This window comes from Hordeum vulgare, chromosome 6H (genome assembly GCF_904849725.1).
Source record: "Hordeum vulgare subsp. vulgare chromosome 6H, MorexV3_pseudomolecules_assembly, whole genome shotgun sequence".
Taxonomy (NCBI): Eukaryota; Viridiplantae; Streptophyta; class Magnoliopsida; order Poales; family Poaceae; genus Hordeum; species Hordeum vulgare.
The window spans coordinates 547,565,944-547,587,248 of NC_058523.1; the positions used below are offsets into that span (position 1 = coordinate 547,565,944).

Sequence of the window (21,305 nt, forward strand, 5' to 3'; positions counted from 1 at the left end):
AGACGCCAGTTTATTAGTGGGAGCTAGAGGAGCTCACCCAGCAGTGGCACCCTCAGTACACTCCAGAGTACTCCGGAGACGGTTACTTCCCTCCCTGGGAGTAGACCAACTTAGGCCAAAAGCCTAAGCTTGGGGGAGTACTTGTTTCTCACCGACTTTATATTCATGCTCACACATTCACTTTGATAGTCGGTGTTCACACTTTGCCATTGTATCATCCATGCTAGTTTATTTCTTTTTCTCGCTTTCTTATCGTGTGTTTGTTCAAATTGAGAAAAACAAAAAAGATAGTTGTAAGTTTACTTTCCAGCTTGCTTAGTGTTAATTAAAAAGAAAACCCAAAAAGATTTCTCGTTCTTCTTTTGCTTGTTGGGAGCTTTTCCGTGTAAATAGTTTTGTTTTTCTTTGGGTCAAGGTAGAAGACCATGATTAAAATGTTTAGTGGCTCTCATATGCATAATTGTTTATCCGTCAGAGAGCCCGTATTACTTTGTCTTCTCCTCTGAGTTTGCTTGCAGATTCCAGCTTAGTCCAATGCACGAACACTCTCATTATTATTCACATCATTCGGTCATGCAAGTGAAAGGCAATAATGACAATATATGATGAAGTGACTGAGCCTGGAAAAGCTGGTATGAACTCGACCTTTTTTTTGTAAATATGACTAGCTCATCGTTCCTAAGTCAGCATTGTTATGAGAGAAACATGTTTGCAATGACAACTCAGAGATCATAGTTTCTCATGCCATGCTTAACTAGCTAGGAGCTTATAATGGTTTGTCTTGGATGCCAAGATGAATTTCAAGATGATTATGATGTAGTATGATAGGATGGTATCCTCCTTTGAATGATTCAAGTGGCTTGACTTGGCACATGTTCACGCATGTAGTTGAAACAAAATCAACATAGCCTCTATGATATTCATGTTTATGGTGATTTATATCCTACTCATGCTTGCACTCAACACTGGTTAATTTCAATGCATATTAATGACTCTTGTCGCTCTCTAGTTGGTCGCTTCCCAGTCTTTTGCTAGCCTTCACTTGTACTAAGCGGGAATACTGCTTGTGCATCCACTTCCATAAACCCAAAGTTGTTCCATATGCGTCCACCATACCTACCTATATGCGGTATCTACCTGCCGTTCCAAGTAAATTTGCATGTGTCACTCTCTAAACCTTCAAATAATAATATGTTTTGTATGCCCGAACCGCTCATGTGGTGACAAGGGGCGGTCAGTATCTTCCATGCTAGGCGTGTTATCCTCGATACGTGTTTATTCACTATCACTCACGGGAAAGGGGCCGGTAATCGGAATGCCCAGTTCCATACTCAAATCAAAAATATAATTGCAAACAAAACTCCCCCTAGATTGTTGTTGGTATGGACGACACCCGAGGATTCGGCTAGTCGTGGAGTGTGATTGATCGGTGGTGGGGGAGTCAAAACTTTACTTTTCTATTTGGGAACCGCCTATAATATGTGTAGCATGGAAGATGGTGAAAACTCTTGGTCATCGCGTTGACAATGAAAGCATGCCACCCAAAATTATTTATCTCTGTTTTAAAAAGCTTGAGCTCTGGCACCTCTGCAAATAAATGCTTCCCTCTGCGAAGGGCCTATCTATTTACGTTTCTGTTGAGTCATCCTCTTCTTATTAAAAAGCACCAGTTAGAGAGCACCTCCGTCATTTTTATGCTTCGCCATTAATTGATATTGAGTATGACTGTGACTGGATCTTCTTTGCCATGAATTACAATGTTCAGTCAGCCCTTGGTCTTTGAAGGTGCTCTGCATTTATGTTTTGCAGTCTCGGAAAGGGCTAGCGAGATACCATCTATTCATATTGTATCATGATTGTTTTGATTGAAGTGTTGACGTTTGAAACTTATTATTATTGCTCGCTAGTTGATTATGCCATTGATATGAGTACATGAGACCTAGATGTTATTGCTTATGTGGTTAGCTTACGATCTTGTTGAAAATCCGAATATGAGTTAGACATAATTACTACAACAAGGTCAAACAGAGTTCGTAAAAGTTTTTCTTTTGTCTCTCTCAGTTTGTCAACTGAATTGCTTGAGGACAAGCAAGGCTTTAAGCTTGGGGGAGTTGATATGTCTCCATCGTATCTACTTTTCCAAACTCTTTTGTCCTTGTTTTCGACTCTAATTTGCATGATTTGAATGGAACTAATCCGGATTAACGCTGTTTTCAGCAGAATTGCCATGGTGTTGTTTTTGTAAAGAAATAAAAGTTCTCGGAATGACCTCGAAACTTACGGGGATTTTTTGTGGAATACATAAAAAATATTGGCGCAAGAATTACCTGAAGACACGGACCCATGGACCCACAAGCCCAGGAGGCGCCCCCTAGGGCGCTCCTGGCAGGCTTGTGGGGCCCACGTAGCTCCGCAGCCTCCAACTCCAACTCTATAAAGTCGCTCTCGCCCAGGAAAAATTAAGAGAGAAGAGTTCATCGCGTTTCACGACACGGAGCCGCCGCCACCACCTGTTCTTCCTTGGGAGGGCAGATCTCGAGCCCGTTCTGGGCTCCGGAGAGGGGAAATCAACGTCGTCGTCATCACCAACCATCCTCCATTGCCAATTCCATGATGCTCTTCATCGTTCGTGAGTAATCTCATCGTAGACTTGCTGGACGGTGATGGGTTGGATGAGATCTATCATGTAATCGAGTTAGTTTTGATGGGGTTTGATCCCTAGTATCCACTATGTTCTAAGATTGATGTTGCTACTACTTTGCTATGCTTAATGCTTGTCACTAGGGCCCGAGTGCCATGATTTCAGATCTGAACCTATTATGTTTTCATCAATATATGTGTGTTCTTGATCCTATCTTGCAAGTTGTAGTCATCTACTATGTGTTATGACCCCGGCAACCCCGGAGTCACAATAGCCGGAACCACTCCTGGAGATGACCATAGTATGAGTTCATGTATTCAGTATGTGCTAATGCTTTGTTCCAGTTCTCTATTAAAAGGAGACATTAATATCCCTTAGTTTCCATTAGGACCCCGCTGCCACGGGAGGGATGGACAAAAGATGTCATGCAAGTTCTTTTCCATAAGCATGTATGACTAAATACGGAATACATGCCTACATTACATTGACGAACTGGAGCTAGTTACATATCACCCTATGTTATAACTGTTACATGATGAATGTCATCCGACATAATTATCCATCACCGATCCAATGCCTACGAGCTTTTCCTATACTGGTCCTTGCTAAGGTACTTTACCGCTACTGTTGTCACTACTGCTACTGTTACCGATGCTACCGTTACTATCACACTACTTTGCTACTAAAACTTTGCTGCAGATACTAAGTCTTTCAGGTGTGGTTGAATTGACAACTCAGCTGCTAATACTCGAGAATATTCTTTGGCTCCCCTTGTGTCGAATCAATAAATTTGGGTTGAATACTTTACCCTCGAAAACTGTTGCGGTCCCCTATACTTGCGGGTTATCAAGAGCAGGACACTGGTGCTCGTAGCGAACAACCGAAGACACGGCATGCGCTCCATGAGCTCGCACAAGGCTTGGTGGAGTGCGGGGAGGATGTTGGCGGCGGTCGTTGCTCGAGGCCATGTAGGAAGACCGCCTTGGAGACTCCATCTTGATCGACAGGTTGTGGGCTCGTGGGTCTCTGGTACCCGAAGTTGGCGCAACAGCGGTCGTGCCTCCATCACCTGCAAGCAAAATCAAAAGAATTTGATGGGGGCAAAGCAAACCGGCACGTATGAGTGGAAGATTGGGATACCGGAGGCCGACCTCATGGGTTAGTTCGATGAGGAGGTTGACGCCGTACCGGCTGATGGCGGCGATGCGGATGGTGTATGGGCGGAGGCCGGCAGCCGTGACTCGTATCGCCTCGACGGCTCATCCGTGATGTGGTTCGAAGACTGCGGACTCGTGGCCTCAAGGGGGTCGTGGGCAAGGAGCGGCGCCTGAGGGGACAGGCCTCTGCGTCGTGGGACTCGCGTGAAGAGAAGGGAGGAGATCGTGGGCGGGCGTATACCGGGGAGGTGATCGGGAGCGAGTAGTTTGGGAGAAGATGGGACGCGGGATGCGACCGTTTTTTCATCTTTAGTTTTTTAAGGATAACAAAGGGTGTGAGGGACGGGGAGGAGGGGATCGTGTGGTGACTTTTTTTCCGCGTGAGATCCTAAGAGGTAGGCGGGAGTAGCGATGGTCTTGCGCTGGGTCGCACGATAGGATGTCGAACCATCACGACGACGACATGTTCTTTTTTTAATAGTAGAGATATCTGTCGCACATCCTAGTTCCTTGCATCATATTCACTTTTTCTTTTTTCCGGTTGCCTGATGTTGAGCAAGCGTGCTAAAGAAAAGGAAAAAGGGTAATTTGAACTGTGACAGACTGTGTCAAGTTGAACATTAGTAAGCAGATGTCTTGACACGGTCACTTGGCCAATGGGCAATTGAATAATGATCTTTCTGCGAGCACGCCATGGATGACCAGCCAAGTCAACCCAGCTTGCTTCGTGGCCTGGTTGTTTAGACCGGTGGCCATGGGCTCGTCGCAAATCGCATCCACCGTCGGCCTGTCTCCATCATACACTGAGCTCACGTCACCGCGTACGTATATAATCGGAGCACGAGCAGAGCAACCAACTAGTTCAGAGGAGATCATGTCAAGGATGGCGACCACCACCGTACTGCTGCTGCTCATCGTGCTGCCTTTGCTGGGTGCAGCGTCGGCGTCGGCTCAGCGCATGGCGCTGCCGGAGTGCCGGGACAGGTGCGGCAACATCACCGTCCCCTACCCCTTCGGCATCGGCGCCGGCTGCTACCGCGACGACGGCCTCCGGGGCTTCCAGCTCGAGTGCGACGACTCCGGCCCCGCCCCTCCGCGCCTCACCGTCTTCGGCCGCTACAACCGCGTCGCGGCCCTCTCCCTCGCGTCCGGCGAGGCCCGCGCATACCTCAACGCGACGCGCGAGTGCTACAACTCCACGGGGGGGTTCGTCGACCGGAACAACAACACGTCCTACATGTCCCTCCTCGGCAGCGCCTACCTCTTCTCGCCCACCGAGAACCGGCTGGTGGCGCTCGGCTGTCCCAACCTCGGCTACTTCGTCGACAGTGCCGGATACTACGTCAGCGGCTGCATGTCCGTGTGCCGGCCGTCGCGGTACGCCATGCCGGGCCCGTGCACCGGCGTCGGGTGCTGCCAGAGCGCGATACCGCCCGGGGTCGGCTTCTTCGAGCCGCACCAGCGCAACTTCCCGCCGCAGCAGGACGACAATTCCGCCTTCATCAGCAACGTCACGTCGTGCCACTACGTGTTCCTCGTCGAGCTCGACTGGTTCAGCTACAGCGACCGTGTCTTCCTCAACCGCACCGACGACTTCGACGTGCCCGTCGTGCTGGACTGGGCCGTCCGGAACGTCGGGAACTGCAGCGCCGCCAGGCGCAACGCCACCGACTTGGCCTGCAGGGGCGAGCTCAGCGAGTGCTTCGACGTCGCCAACGGCCCCGGGTACCGGTGCAACTGCTCCAGGGGCTACGACGGCAACCCCTACCTCGACGGTGGATGCACAGGTACACCTCCCGCTGTCCCGCAAATGTTGTGCTCTCTTCCTACTTTCTGAATCAATTCTCAACATTTGCGATTTGCCTGATCAAATGTTAAAATCACATTGTAAATTGAAGACATCGATGAGTGCCAGCTGAAAGAAGAATACCCATGCTACGGGATCTGTAGAAACACGCAGGGAGGCCACACTTGCCAATGCCCTCCAGGGACAACTGGAGATGCCACCAGGAAGGATGGCTGCCGCCAAAAGGACAAGTTCACCTTAGCTCTGAAGCTCGTTACAGGCAACATACATACTCCACTTGTCTTGTTGGTTCGCCCTGCAATTTCTCTTTCTTTTCGGGGCATATAATGTTCTTCCCAAGAATCTAAACTGATGATCAAGTATGGTATGCAATCTATCATATCCAGGAGTCAGCGTGGGGGTGTTCTTGTTGGTGTTCATGTGCTTTTGGCTCTACTTGGGGCTGCAGAAGCGAAAGCTCATCAAGGCAAAGCAGAGTTTCTTCGAGCACAACGGAGGCGTGATCCTGCAGCAGCAGATGCGTTCCTACAGTGGCGCTGCCGGGGGAGGCGGTGGAGGGTTCAAGATATTCTCGGAAGAGGAGCTCAAGAAGGCCACCGACAACTTCGCCGCCGACCAGATCCTTGGCCGTGGCGGCCACGGCATTGTCTACAGAGGTGTTCTGGAGGACAAAACCATAGTAGCCATCAAGAAGTCCAAGGTGATGGAGGCGACCGAGACCAAGGAGTTCGCGAGAGAGATGCTCATCCTCTCCCAGATCAACCACCGGAACGTCGTCAAGCTGCACGGCTGCTGCCTCGAGGTGGAGGTGCCGATGCTAGTCTACGAGTACGTCTCCAACGGGACTCTCTACCACTACATCCATGGCGGCGAGGGCCTCGACACCAACAACAACAAGGCACTCGACGCCCGCCTTCGGATAGCGGCGGAGTCTGCCGAGGCGCTGTCATATATGCACTCGTCGGCCTCGCCCCCGATCCTCCACGGCGATGTCAAGACGGCCAATATCCTGCTCGACGGCAGCCTCACCGCCAAAGTCTCTGACTTCGGAGCATCGAAGCTGGCACCGAGTGATGAGGCTGAGATTGCCACACTGGTGCAAGGCACCTGCGGCTACCTGGACCCAGAGTACCTCATGACATGCCAGCTGACGGATAAAAGTGACGTCTACAGCTTTGGTGTCGTTCTGCTCGAGCTCTTGACAGGGAAGAAGGTGCTCTGCTTTGACGGGCCAGAGGAGGACAGGAGCCTCGTGTCCCGATTCACGACGGCCATGAAAGCCGGCCAGCACAGCGAGCTCCTTGACGATCAGGTGAGAATGGAGATGGGTCCCGAGGCATTGGAAGAAGCAACGCATCTTGTGATGCGGTGTGTGAGCATGATCAGGGAGGAGCGTCCGTCGATGAAGGAAGTTGCAGAGAAGCTCGAGGCTTTGAGGAGGTACCAACGGAACCCATGGGGTCAGGCTGGTGCTGATCCGGAGGAGGGGCAAAGCTTGCTTCACAGAGAGCAACAACGTGATGTGAATTATAACTTCAGACCGCAAGACGTGCTTGATCTTGAAGAGGGGAGTACATACACTTTTAGCTTGTAGAATTACTTATTATTTTGCGAGGGCTTGTAGTTTGTAGATTGTTCAAATTATTGTTGTGACTCCGTTTTAAAGTCCAACACAAATGAGTAAAGTCTTGAGTGAGACAAAAACAAAAATAAAATGTTTTCCCCCAAAAAAAGAACATTAATTGTTCACACTCTCTTGTGTACAGTATCAACAAAATATTTTGTTGTTTTGTGCACAACACCTGACTCATTAACAGCAAATACAATAGGTGGATCCATTGTTAAATCTACAATTGTTTCATCCGGTTGCTCTGATTCATCTTCTGCATTTTTTTGAACTGGGGATTGCTTAATATTTAACTTCCCCTCTTTAACATACAAAGGTAATGTTTGGTTGCTTCTAAATTGATTAATCATCTCATCTACTTCTATGTTGTTTCTGATGACAGAAATGCCTTGCATCCCTGTGCCTTCCTTCCTCAAGTAGCAAATATGTCGTCACTTCCATATCCATTTCTGACCATCACATTAAGCAAACTGCCATAACTAATGTCTTTCTCATACATCTTCACGAGCCCGTACTTTTTTGCAGCATCTTTAGAAGGAAACCGAAAATATAATGACCATGGCTCCTCAGACCTACAAAATAATTGCATTTCAGTACAGTGCAGCTAGAACTAACCCACAACGATTTCTAACGCTAAGTTGCAGCATTTCTAATCCTAAGTTTTTGGCAATGGCGATGAGATTACCTGGGTGGAGATGCATCGAAGGGGGATACTTCCTCCCCCATAGAATGAGCCTGCGCCATAGCCTTCTCTGCCTCCGCAACACCCTTGTCTGCCTCCTCCACATACGGGGACGACGGTGGCAAGACAACTTTTTCCCCGCCAATGAGTCTGAATCCAGGTCAACAGAGAGGCCATCAGGGTTGAGCTCAACTTGCCAATGGGGTCACATTGTGGGCGTCGGCCACCGAAAGAACGGGCACCGCGGCAATCACCGCCATCGCCATGACTCACGTGGGAGGAAACTAAATCGAGAGTGTGGATGAAACGGCGAGCGGCTGACCTAAGACACGGCCAAGAAATGGTCGTCTCCCGCCGTTTAATAGCACCCGTCAGCCTGCGCCACATCGACCCGACATGTCAATCCCACCTGTCGGTTTGGCTGTTTTTGCGGCCAAATCGGCCCGTCAATGCTCCGCGTTACGCATTAGGCGCAGAACCGGTGGTCCTCTGTGACCTGGCTCAAATGTGGTACTGATTTGCTACCCTAGCCTCAAATGTGGTGGCTTTGCCTAAATAACTCAATCACCTGCCATACATTTTACTCTTCAAAATCCAGCCAACGACGTTGAACTGGGCGTTCAGTTGTGAAGTAATCAAGGCATTTGTGGCGGCCAGAAGTTTAAACATTTGCACCAGTTGAACGTTTTCACCAGATGGATTGCCCCACAAGAGAGGAAATGCTGCTTACAACTGATCGAAGTACGTAAATCCCTATATCTACTTCTCATACTGCCCGAAGTACCTACCGGAGATGGCCACGAGTATGTTCAGCATCACGACTTCATCGTCCATCTCCGACTTGGTGGCGAGGATGGTTGAGCACTTGCGCAGCATCGACCTCAGCGACGCGCATGTCTCCGCGTCCAAGGGCGGCTCGACAGCGACGCATAGCGCAAACAGCCACAGGCAGTCGTTCCTTGACAGCGCATCAAAGCTTTGGATCATACCGATGTAGTTGCGCAGTGTTGCGGCTCTTGAAACTGCATCCATCTTGCGAATCATCGTCAGTGTCGGGTCAATCTGCGGCTCGAAGCTTATGCCGGGTTTACAGGGGTTCTTCACCGCTCCCGATACAGATGGTTCATCAGAGCTGTCAAGTTCCAGGAATGCCTGCAGAGGAGAGTACTCATACATCAGTGTAGCAGACATGATTGCCAAAAGGCAGCTAACGACAAAAGAGATTATCACGCAAGTTACTCTAACTGTACTGACTTCAAGTTCAAGTCATCAGAAAGACAGTCAACACCCTTTTTGTGATTGCAAGCGGTGGAACAGTAAGGTAGTTGGACATGTTCTGAATTTACGAATTTTCACAGGTAACAGTGCTTTTACTCTCAACCCCAAGATGCCTGTCTCAACTTCAGGTTTATCAATTATTTGCAAATTACACTAGTAAGTAGTAACACTACATGCTAAAGCATCGCTGTGAAGGATTTTGCTCTACCATGATAAAAGACCCCTATAAGTTTACTGGCAGTTAACTAGTCATAGCATAGCAGTATGGTTCCCGTTGATATCTGAAATATTTTGCACATGTGTCATTAAGATCTAAGGGGCTTGACAAAATCAAATATTCAGAATTATAAATGCATCGAAATAACTAGGTAGATAGAATTTAATTTTTACTTCAAATAGCAGCCCAAGGCCCAAGAGACACAAAGTGTTGCCTTCACGACGATAATTAGGAAAAGGGTAACAAAGCTTTTATGTGGTTAAGCATGGCGATACATTTAAATGGAAACAAAGCTTACCAGCCTTGTATCTGAAAAATATGTAATAAAGGAGTCCTCCCATTCCTTTGATGCACACAAATCAGGTGAACACTTCGGTATGTCAGGAATTTCTGGCATATAAGGTGTTTGCTCCTTTCTAGCTGCACTCAAGTCTATCTTGGCCACCTTCACTTTAGGAATCTGGTTAGCTTCCCACCTGTAAACATAATCAAAGGAATGATCATTAAAGCAATAACAATTTTGCATCAAAAGGACACATGGCCAAATGTTTACCCACAGAAGTTAACAAAAAAGGATAGACAAATATTTTGCAAGATGAAATCAACGATACCCTTGCATCTTTATTCGGCAGAGGATGCTGTTTCTATTACGCTTAGGCTATATAAATGCTTTGAGTTATGCAGATACATGATTATGCACTATAGGACTGGGTCAGCAGAACAGATGTGTTGCAAGAACAAAAGCAAATTTGATGAAATGACAGCTCAATAAGAATCACAACATAAGCATGATACTTGAGAGTGAAAATGTACCAAATTTCGTGAAAAGAAAGGGAACTGCAGATTCTTTCCCATTTACTATTCTATTGCCCAAGTGCCAAAACTAAGCTCATACATATTGATCTGGTAACTAATATAAAATTTGTATTTCAAACCTCTCAGGTTATTATTACATAGTACTATATCAACACATAGATCATATGCAAAACCATTGCACAGTGGTCTCGCTGCTCACCAGCAACTTTTTGTACGAAGAACTTGCATATCAGATATACTTAATGCATCAATGAACTCTATGCAAAGAAAAAAAAAATCAAGAGATATAATGCATAACTGTACTTTTGTAAGCCTTAGTTGTTCCTGCTCAAGCTTCAGCAAGATGAGCTGGTAACATTCCCTTCTGGAACATCAATAGCAACAAGAAATGTTCATTGGTGGCGAATAAACTAAGAAGTCAGGGAAAACACATATTACAACTGTAATGTTCACTAGTTTCAGGCAATCGCGGATTTTGGTAAGGGACTTGCAAACAGTGGCGATGCCAGCTATATGGCAAGGCCTGGCAGCCGCCAAACCTAAAAATTTAAAGCAACTATACTACTACACCTAGGCGCTCGGCATGGACAAGGTACTACTCCCTCCGTTCCTAAATATAAGTCTTTTTAGAGATTTCACTAGAGGGCTACATATGAAGCAAAATGAGTGAATCTATACTCTAAAATATGTCTATACATCTGTATGTAGTCCCCTAATAAAACCTCTTAAAAGACTTATATTTAGGAACGGAGGGAGTAGTACCTAGATAGTGGGGATGATGTAAAATTTCAGGGAATACAAATGCCAATACATCCAGGATAAATAATCTAATACTTAAATTTTTTATTTTAGTTATATTTACATAGCACAAAGTAACATATCTAATATTTTAGTGATTTTTAGACAGTTGCATTTTACATGTTTTTCTTCTTTGTAAGGTCCGCCACATCTAAAAATTATTCCTGCATTTGCCACTGCTTGCAAAAGCCAACAAGGATTGTATTACATAGATTTCTACTTCCAGTTTCATGAGGGCTAGAGCGCAGCAACCAAATTTAATCCAACAGGGCTCCTAATAGAATGATGATAATGATGTTGGCTCTGAAAATAGAAATTTAAAATATACCGGAAGAAAGATATTCAGCGAGCACCAAATAACAATTTATGGAACAAAAACATGAAAACACATCAAGGAAGCTGGCACCAGCAGCTACATTTACCACTAATCCAGGGTGACATTCAGGGAATTATATGCTCCTAACAGCTATCAGCTACTCACTCAGGGTAAACATTCACCCCAAAATGACAACACTAAATGTGCAAACGCACCTCAAGGACCTCCTAGATCCAACCAATCGACCAGGACGGCGAAGCGGAAGCATACCTGACACGCCGAAGATACTCGAAACCGTCGAGCGGCTCGCCCGACTCGAAATCAGGCTCCCCATCAACCGCAAAGGCAGGCTTCAGAATGCCATCATATTCATCATCACTGTCATCTTCATACTCAACATCTTCACCTTCATCAAACGGAACCCCCGAATCCCCGTTCCTCCAGGCACCCACCTCCGTCACCTCTACAAAATCACCACGAGCAAAAGGAACAGTTCACTGACTAAACAAGTGGAGTAGTACTCTGTGATAAAGGGTCCGAGCCCCGCGGCTAAGTTGGCAAGCGCGAAATCAAGAGGGGATTCAGTACCGGAGAAGTGGTGCGGCGCCGCCTCGGGCCTCTTCTTCCCGGCCCCGGAGACCTTCTTCCCCCTCCTGGACAGCGGCTCGTCGGAGGCGACGAGCCCGTCGTAGTCCCCGGAGAAGCCCGCGGCGGCGAGGGCCGCGTGCGCCTCGTCCCACCGCAGCGCCTGCGCCTCCCGCGACGGTGCGCCGCTGAGCACCTCCAGCTCCTTCCTCGTGTACCTCATCGCCCCCGCCGCCAGCACCTCCTCCTCCTCCTCCAATGGCGGCGGCAAACAGAGCACGAAGGGTTCGAGTTTTTTTTTTCTCCCCACCGTCTCGGCTCGGCTCGTTTCTGGAGAAAAACTTAAAGCGGCGTGACTCGTGGGCCTCGCCCTCTCTCTTCCTGGGCTAATGGTTGGGCCTGGCTCGGACGAGGCCCGGTGGGTTCGCATCGTGGGCTGTATAAAAGAGCGAAGGGGTGACGCGGCCGGCACAGAGCCGCAGAGACTGACCAGACAAACGTTGGCTCGCACCAACTCCGCTGAAGCCTGAGAGGAAGGGGAGAGATCACCCGGCGGCGGCGAGGGGAGGGGAGATGGCCGGAGGCGAGGAAGGGTGGAGGAGGAGCGGAATCGAGGTCAGCACCCTGCAGTTCGGCTACGACGGGGAGGCGCCCCTCTTCGCGCGCTTCAACCTCCGCGTCGCCCCCGGCTCCCGCTGCCTCCTCGTCGGCGCCAACGGATCCGGTAAGCTCCTCACCCCTGCCGCCCACCACGGGCCGCGAAATCTACTTTGCTGCTACTCCTATGATCCGGGCGGGTGCTTCTGCAGGGATACGGACGACGCGGGCGATTTTGTGGCTTGCCTAGCTGACCAATGATTTAGGCACGAATGTCCAGCGGATTGATTCATGCGAGGCTCCGTTAACGTGCTAGATGCTGTTCTTTCTGCGTTTGAGAGGACTGGGCTGGGCTGAAAATTAGTAGTAATTGGTCTGTAATTTGGTTGTTGCCCCAAGAAGTCAGGATTGCTGTGCGGTTGCCTGGTGTGGGGTTCCCGTGTGCTCTGTCCATCTAAATGGCCTCTGTTTCAAGGGGAATGGTGCTGTAGTTAAAATGTTGGGATTCTATGGGTTGGGCTGCGGCTGTGCCGTAAGTTTGTGCTTGAGTTGGAACTGATTCATGGCATGAACACTACTGTGTGCACAATCTAGCTAATTATATCAGGGGTGATTAGAAAGGGCACTGCACTGGACTGGAATGGATCATTGGCTGGGCGATACTTTTTGTATGGTATGACCTGTTGATTTCACTTGGCTGTTCTTTGTCCTGATATTGAGCGTTGTGCCTGTCAAGGTTTGGGCATCTCCTGCCTTTATTTCTCATAGAGATTGAAGGTGGTAGAGCTGTGGGATTTAATGCCTTGTTTTCAGTATGTAAAATTGGCGAGCTTTGCCCAAGGAATGCCCTTCGTTGAGCTTTAGCATTGGTTTTAGGCAGCTTGCCTGTTACGTCATGTTTGCCACATTTTTATTGGAGATTGCCATCTCCGGAATTTTTCATAATAACTGTGTGGCACCAGTAGATCACTATGCCAAACTCCAAAAGGGGTGCTGCCATAACAGAAGGAAATTCTTTGCTCATTTTGAATTAATATGCAAACACATGGACAACGCATTGTAGCTGACTTGCTGATATATGTTCTGTTCTCATCTTGGATGACTAATGTCTTCTACACCAATTTATGTCAAACTGCAGGCAAGACCACTCTCTTGAAGATTCTTGCAGGAAAACATATGGTTGGAGGGAAGGATGTTGTTCGTGTTCTTAATGGTTCTGCTTTTCATGACACACAGTTCGTGTGCAGTGGTGACCTTTCCTACTTGGGTGGTTCGTGGAGTCGGACTGTCAGTTCAGTTGTAAGTTCCCTCTTTGTTTATTTCTTATAAGAACTACTCCCTCCATTCCTAAATATAAGCCTTTTTAGAGATTCCTATACAGACTACATACGAAGCAAAATGAGTGGATCTACTCTCTAAAATGTGTCTTCGTATGTATTCCGTATCGAAACCTTTAAAAGGTCTTATATTTAGAAATGGAGGGAGTAGAAGTTTAGCTCTTGCTTGGTTTCTTCACTATTGATGTTTGGGTGACTGAGCTTTACTTTTCAAATGTGCTTTCTCCAGGAAATCTCATGGCAGCTAATTTTATAATTCATTAATGCCAGCTGAACTAGTATAGTGGCCTTCGTCCATGTTTGTTTCAGTATCTGTAGATTTTTTTAGGTGCTCGACTCGTTATTGTAGCTGCAGTGATCTTTTTAAAATAAAAAAATTGTTAGAATTCCACTTTCCCCATAATTAAGAATTGATTTATGACCAGTTTGTTGACAGATCTTATTATGTCATGCTTTATTTGCCATAGCAATGGCTTTGTATCTTATATGCAAATAACTTTTTCAGGGTGATGTTCCACTCCAAGGCGATTTCTCTGCTGAGCACATGATATTTGGAGGTATTCTACACAAATAATGCTCATCATATCCCATTATTTGTTTCCTGTGGATGGAAGCAATAATGTGTCCACATACTTTTTTGTGTCCTTGAATTAATTTGTATCTATTGATGCTTCAAGCATTTCTTGTAGTAAATTTCCTGCTGGCATGATATGTTTGTTGAAATCATTTTACTTCCACAATTTTTATTTAACTTCATCAAGTTTCGGTTAATCATCTCAGTTAAAATCCACTGAAATCCATGTTACTATTAGTATTAATACGGATAAGTAATTAATGTTATTGACAGTACATGTAAGTACACTTTCTTTCTCCATCCTGAAACATGAGCAGTTGATGGGGTTGATCCTGTTAGGCGAGACAAGCTGATTGATCTACTAGATATTGATCTGCAATGGCGCATGCATAAAGTTTCTGACGGACAACGCCGCAGGGTACAAATTTGCATGGGTCTTCTTCATCCGTACAAGGTGATGTTCTATTCCTGGTAGTGTGTGGATTATTCTGGCTTATACTCTTGACTGCTGCCCATGCTGTGTTGTTGTACCAAGTTGGGTGCTCTTGATCAGATACTTGTTTCTTTGATTATCCTGAGGCTCTGAGCCATTCTCAGTGTATAATTTTGCTAGGACAGAACAGTGTGTTTACTATGCAAATGCAATAGCCAAAGGCAAAGGGTTGTTTGGGTGTAGTGCAAAGTAAACCAGACACATGATCAGTGACCATTTGACCACTACACTACCCTTGTATCTGTCATATTACCTCCCAATTAACCCTGGAACCGCAACTATGTATGTTTTCGCTCCTCAGCTACCCAAGAAATAACTTTACTCACTCACTTCATTTCCCATCAGTTGTGAAGAATAGTAGAAACTTCATTGGAAGGACTCTTGATTGATAGTGTACATTCAATCACCAAGTGTGCAAAAATTGAGTATGTTGTTGAGTGACTTCGTTCAATTGTGCAAAACTTTCTCCACTGACTACCCTTCAGAGGAGAAAATACGGGGCTCCATTAATGACTTGGCATGGATGTCCAGATATCATTGTCCATAGGAACTCATCAGCTTTGTGATCCATGCTGGTATATAGCCAGGTGACGAGTCAATTTGCAGATGGAAACGTCTGTCTTTTAGCTAATTCTCAGATTGACAAAGAAAGGTTTATATAGCCCAGTTTGTTCAGAGGGTGACCAAAATCTGGCCTATTCCTTTGAAATGAGATTCTTGTAGTTTTTTACTTTACACTGGGCCTCACCTTTACACAACGAATTTTCTGAAGTTTGTTTTATTAAAACTTAATCCGATACCAACACAGGTCCTCTTACTCGATGAGATCACGGTTGATCTCGATGTCGTGACCAGGATGGATCTCCTCGACTTCTTCAAGGAAGAGTGCGAGCAGGTAACAGCAGTTTCAGTTCATTCTAGCTTTTTTTTTTTATCTCAGCCCACATTTTCTGATTGCATAACGCGGGATGTTCCGTCGCAGAGAGAAGCCACGATCGTCTACGCCACCCACATATTCGACGGGCTGGAGACATGGGCGACCGACATCGCGTACATCCAAGAGGGTGAGCTGAAAAGGTCAGCGAAATACTCGGACATCGAAGAGCTCAAGACGGCCAAGAACCTGCTGTCGGTCGTGGAGTCATGGCTGAAGTCCGAGACCAAGCTCCCGAAGAAAGAGCCCGCGCTCGTCGAGACCCAGCCCAGGCGCCCCTCCCCGTTCGACGCCTCCCCTTTCCGGGCGTCGCGCCACATGGCCTACTACCGATGATGATCGTGTAAAACCTCTATATTCCGGTCTTGTCATACAACTCTGGAATCTGTATCTTCTTCTTCTTCTTTCTGTTCCTCGTCTCTGTATACGGCAATGTATCTATCTAAATCTAAATAACAAACAAGCCGAGCTCCATTATCCTATTCCCTTCAGGCCATTACGCTCAATTTTTTTCACTGTACCACATTCTGATGATTATCATCTAAATACAGATCAAACACTCAGTCCCTGTCTTTCTGTATGAAAGTCTACGTGTACGCTGACAAATTTGCTGCTCATTTATCACCAGAAAGCAGAGTGCGCCTGTCTCGACGTCCTCATCCATCCACTTCCGTGTATGAACAACTGACAGTGCACTCACATTATGAACACGCCACGCGGTGCAACCACGACGGTTTTCTGTCAGTTAACCGGCCAGCCACTCGTCCCAGTCAACGCGACGGAGCAAAGCTTTTACCACCTCCTTCTAAAAGAAGATGAAAATCCACGGTAACCAAAGCGATTATCCTGCTGTTTACTCCTGAGCAAATGTGTTAGTAATGGCAATGACACTCCTCGATTGCCTGTCGCACAACACGTGCTCCGCTCTCCTTCAGCGCGTGGAGTTCCAGCCGCCAGTCGCGGAGGAGGACGGGACGAGACGCGTCTCACCCCGGTTGGTTGGTGTCCTCCGCCGTTGCCCGGTCGCTGTCCGCTTGCCGCATTTGCACACCACCCCTTCCAAACCTACCCCTTTTTTTTTGTACTAAATTAAACCGGCCTTATCCTTAATCTAATCACTCTTAGTAGTAGCTTAATCCGACCGTGACGTGCTCCACATGGGCAGCGAGTCAGTGCGCAGACATGCAGCGGCAGGGACGGTCCCGGCCTCTGCCTCTGCCTGTCGCCATGATTATATCGCCGTGCCGGGTTCCTGACTGACGTTGACCTCGCTAATCACGGGGGTTCAAGGTTAACCGACGGGATTTACTAGTCGGTTATTGGGGGTTATTTTTCGTGTTTCCTCGGAACCAACGGCTCGCGGATGGTTTCAACTTGCGCGCGCAAACTAACCCGTAGTTGGATGGCTAGGAGGACTGTGATATTCCCTGTTCATTACAGTTCAAGTCTCAGATTTGATGTTGGTGCTTGCATTTTTCTGGATTTATTTCAAATCTTTCGGTAATGTGTTTTCAGTGAGAGGAGACGTTCTCGTCGACAACAAAGGCGTCAGTGACGACTTCGTTAATCTCAAGATGATGTGTCAGCTTAGTCTCTTGAAGATGCTTATAGGGATTGACTGTGTGTGTGTCTTTATAGAAATGAATGTATACTTGTGTTTGTGAACGGCTTTGATTGTACTCTATTCAAAAGAAAATACTTGAAAAATCGTGTCTGACATTACGATTACGGAATCGGTGTCTTTCCTGGTGCCTCCGCATCTTCTTTGCCGTAAGATAAACATTTTCAGTCTCGTTTGTTGCCTTCACAAAGCACACGGGCACTCGATGGTTTTGGCCGTTTTGTATGTCGTATAATATAATGTATGTATATCCAATGATAATGATACCACCTCGCATTCCACGGTGGCCAGCGGTAACTATGATGGGCAATACATCTATTCTCTCACTTTCCTAAAGCAAATGCACTAATCAATTGACATTCTATTCTTGCAATCTTCTTTCGAGCTAATTCGGGCATGCATGGCGCAACCTTGCTCATCAACACGCCCGCAGTTCTCGCATGCACTGTTGATATTTAGAAATCACATGACATGAGACATGGAGGTCATCTCTTCTCCCTTTTGATATTGATTGATGGAATATATTCAGCGCTTCTCTCTTTATTTATACTGCTTCTATGCTACGCTTGTACAAAGTGTCGTGGGCTTCCATAAATAAGTCGACATGACATATCACACGATGTTAAGTCCAAACTCGACGTACGGATCAAGGGAGCCAAAAGAACCAAACAAAAAAAAGAACAACGTATACTCTCTTTACTTTTACTATGGTTCATCATTACTTGCTTATTGCGAATGTATACTGCAATGCTCTGTTGCATTGATCAGTTGCAGCTCCATACAGGTTGTCCTCCTCCTCACGGCCTCGCAGCACGATCGTTGGTTGTTGTATATTTCAGTGTTAGTCGTCAGTGCTTTGATCGGTGGACGGTGTGGCTTCGGCAACAATGATGGCTATGACGAATAAGTGTGTTCCAAAATCTTAGATGTGATGGCTTCCTTCCTCATCAACGGCAAATTAGATAGCTCGTGTGCGTGTCTGGATCTTGGATCCGAGTGAATGTTTAGTCTCCCAAGCAAGGTTGTCGAGGTTGCAACGACAACAATGAAGTGAGCTTCGGTTCTCGGGTCAAGGGTGTTTGCCTTCCCTACTTCAAGGGTTGCCAACAGACAATGGCGAAACCAGAAAAGAAATGGAGGGTGTGCACACCTAAAAAAAATATCTAATCCAAGTGTCATACTCCAATAGTTGACAAAAATATGAGATATAGATAGCCCAATCAAGTCAGTCAACATTATAGTTTTCAAATATTCTAAATTTGCAAGGTTGCAAATACAAATAGTCTTAAATGAAAGATACACATATGGGCATGTAGAAACTACAACACTAAGTAACTCTACGACGTTCCTTTGCCATTAAATCGTCAACTATGTCTTTCTCGCTTACTTTCAAGAACACATCTCGCTCCATGAATGTGACTAAACAACCGTTCATGAGATCATCACCCATACTATTTCTCAACTTATATTTTTACTAGATTCATTGCTGAAAATACTCTTTCAACACTCGTCGTGGCCACCGGTAAGATCAATACCAATTTGATAAACATGTAGACCAAGTCATAGAGAACATGTTTGTTTGTACCAACAAGCATAACAGTGTTGGGTAACGTAGCATAAATTAAAAAAAATTCCTACGCATGTTCAGATCTTCCTATGGAGAGACCAGCAACCAGAGAGGGGTAAGAGCATCTTCGTACCTTTGAAGATCGCTAAGCGGAAGCGTTGCTAGAACGCGGTTGATGGAGTCGTACTCGCAGCGATTCCGATCTAGTGCCGAACAACGGCACCTCCGCGTTCAACACACGTGCAGCCCGGTGACGTCTCCCGCACCTTGATCCAGCAAGGAGGAGGGAGAGGTTGGGGAAGAAGATCAGCAACACGACGGCGTGGTGTTGGTGGAGAGACGAGGTCTCCCGGCACGGCTTCGCCAAGCGCCGGCAGAGAGGAGGAGGAAGAAGTGCAGGGCTGCGTCGAGGGAGAGGGAAAAACGGGTCCTCCAAGGCCAAAAGTGCCCACTATATATAGGGGAAGGGGAGAGGGGGTGCGGCAGCCCTCCCAGATGGGGGGTGTGGCGGCCAGGGCAAGGAGGAGGGGTGGCGCACCCCTCTGGTGGGCCTAAGGCCCACCTAAGTTAGGGTTCCCCCCCTTCCCCTTATTCTGGTGCACATGGGCTGGATGGGGGGCGCACCAGCCCATTTAGGGGCTGGTTCCCTTCCCCACTTAGCCCATCTAGCCTCCCGGGGTCGTTGCCCCCCTTCGGTGGTCCCGGTACGTTACCGGTGATGCCCGAAACACTTCCGGTGTCCGAAACCATCCGTCCTATATATCAATCTTTACCTCCGGACCATTCCGGAGCTCCTCGTGACGTCCGGGATCTCATCCGGGACTCCGAACAACTTTCTATAACCTCGTACAACAATTCCCTATAACCCTAGCGTGATCGAACCTTAAGTGTGTAGACCCTACGGGTTCGGGAGACAGGCAGACATGACCGAGACACCTCTCTGGCCAATAACCATCAGCGGGGTCTGGATACCCATGGTGGCTCCCACTAGCTCTACGATGATCTCATCGGATGAACCACGATGTCAAGGATTCAATCAATCCCGTATACGATTCCCTTTGTCTGTCGGTATAGAACTTGCCCGAGATTCGATCGTCGGTATACCTATACCTTGTTCAATCTCGTTACCGGTAAGTCTCTTTACTCGTTCCGTAGCACGTCATCGTGTGACTAACTCCTTAGTCACATTGAGCTCATGATGATGTTCTACCGAGTGGGCCCAGAGATACCTCTCCGTCACATGGAGTGACAAATCCCGATCTCGATTCGTGCCAACCCAACAGACACTTTCGGAGGTACCCGTAGTGCACCTTTATAGTCACCCAGTTACGTTGTGAAGTTTGATACACCCAAAGCACTCCTACGGTATCCGGGAGCTGCACAATCTCACGGTCGAAGGAAAAGATACTTGACATTAGAAAAGCATTAGCATACGAACAATACGATCTAGTGCTAGGCTTAGGATTGGGTCTTGTCCACCACATCATTCTCCCAATGATGTGATCCCGTTATCAATGACATCCAATGTCCATGATCACGAAACCATGATCATCTATTGACTAATGAGCTAGCCAACTAGAGGCTTGCTAGGGACACATTGTGATCTATTCATTCACACATGTATTACTGTTTCCTGTTAATACAATTATAGCATGAACGATAGACGATTATCATGAACAAGGAAATATGATAATAACCATTTTATTATTGCCTCTAGGGCATATTTCCAACAGTCTCCCACTTGCACTAGAGTCAATAATCTAGTTACATTGTGATGTATCGAACACCCATAGCATTATGGTGCTGATCATGTTTTGCTCGTGGAAGAGGTTTAGTCAACGGGTCTGCAATATTCAGATCCGTGTGTACTTTGCAAATATCTATCACTCCACTTTGGACATGGTCATGGATGGAGTTGTAGCGGCGCTTGATGTGCTTCGTCTTCCGGTGAAACCTGGGCTCCTTGGCTATGGCAATGGCTCCAGTGTTATCACAGAAGAGTGTCATAGGACCCGACGCGCTTGGAACCACTCCAAGGTCGGTGATGAGCTCCTTCATCCAAATTCCTTCATGAGCCGCTTCTGAAGCAGCTATGTACTCCGCTTCACATGTAGTTGCTGCCACGACTTCTTGCTTGCTGCTGCACCAGCTCACTGCCCCACCATTCAACACATATACGTATCCGGTTTGTGACTTAGAGTCATCCGGATCTGTGTCGAAACTAGCATCGACGTAACCCTTTACGACGAGCTCTTCGT

General features: G+C 47.0%; 3 protein-coding genes across 3 annotated transcripts; 2 read left to right on the forward strand and 1 right to left on the reverse strand.

Annotated features, from left to right (window-relative positions):
* Positions 1-4,653: 4,653 nt before the first annotated feature.
* LOC123403677 (wall-associated receptor kinase 1-like) lies at positions 4,654-7,290 on the forward strand. The gene is made up of 3 exons (XM_045097591.1): positions 4,654-5,585; positions 5,697-5,864; positions 5,992-7,290. Exons 1-3 carry the CDS (start codon positions 4,673-4,675, stop codon positions 7,197-7,199), a joined length of 2,289 nt encoding a protein of 762 aa, XP_044953526.1. The 5' UTR covers positions 4,654-4,672; the 3' UTR covers positions 7,200-7,290.
* A 1,180-nt stretch (positions 7,291-8,470) lies between these two features.
* Positions 8,471-12,225, reverse strand: LOC123403678 (gem-associated protein 2-like). The gene is made up of 4 exons (XM_045097592.1): positions 11,928-12,225; positions 11,610-11,802; positions 9,708-9,885; positions 8,471-9,066 (listed from the first exon to the last, which is right to left on the reverse strand). The coding sequence occupies exons 1-4, from the start codon at positions 12,145-12,147 to the stop codon at positions 8,674-8,676; spliced, it is 984 nt and encodes a 327-aa protein (XP_044953527.1). The 5' UTR covers positions 12,148-12,225; the 3' UTR covers positions 8,471-8,673.
* Positions 12,226-12,394: 169 nt separating this feature from the next.
* On the forward strand, positions 12,395-16,341 carry LOC123402508 (ABC transporter I family member 19-like). Its single transcript, XM_045096430.1, has 6 exons — positions 12,395-12,648; positions 13,660-13,820; positions 14,364-14,415; positions 14,750-14,886; positions 15,734-15,820; positions 15,908-16,341. Exons 1-6 carry the CDS (start codon positions 12,498-12,500, stop codon positions 16,193-16,195), a joined length of 876 nt encoding a protein of 291 aa, XP_044952365.1. The 5' UTR covers positions 12,395-12,497; the 3' UTR covers positions 16,196-16,341.
* Positions 16,342-21,305: the final 4,964 nt, after the last annotated feature.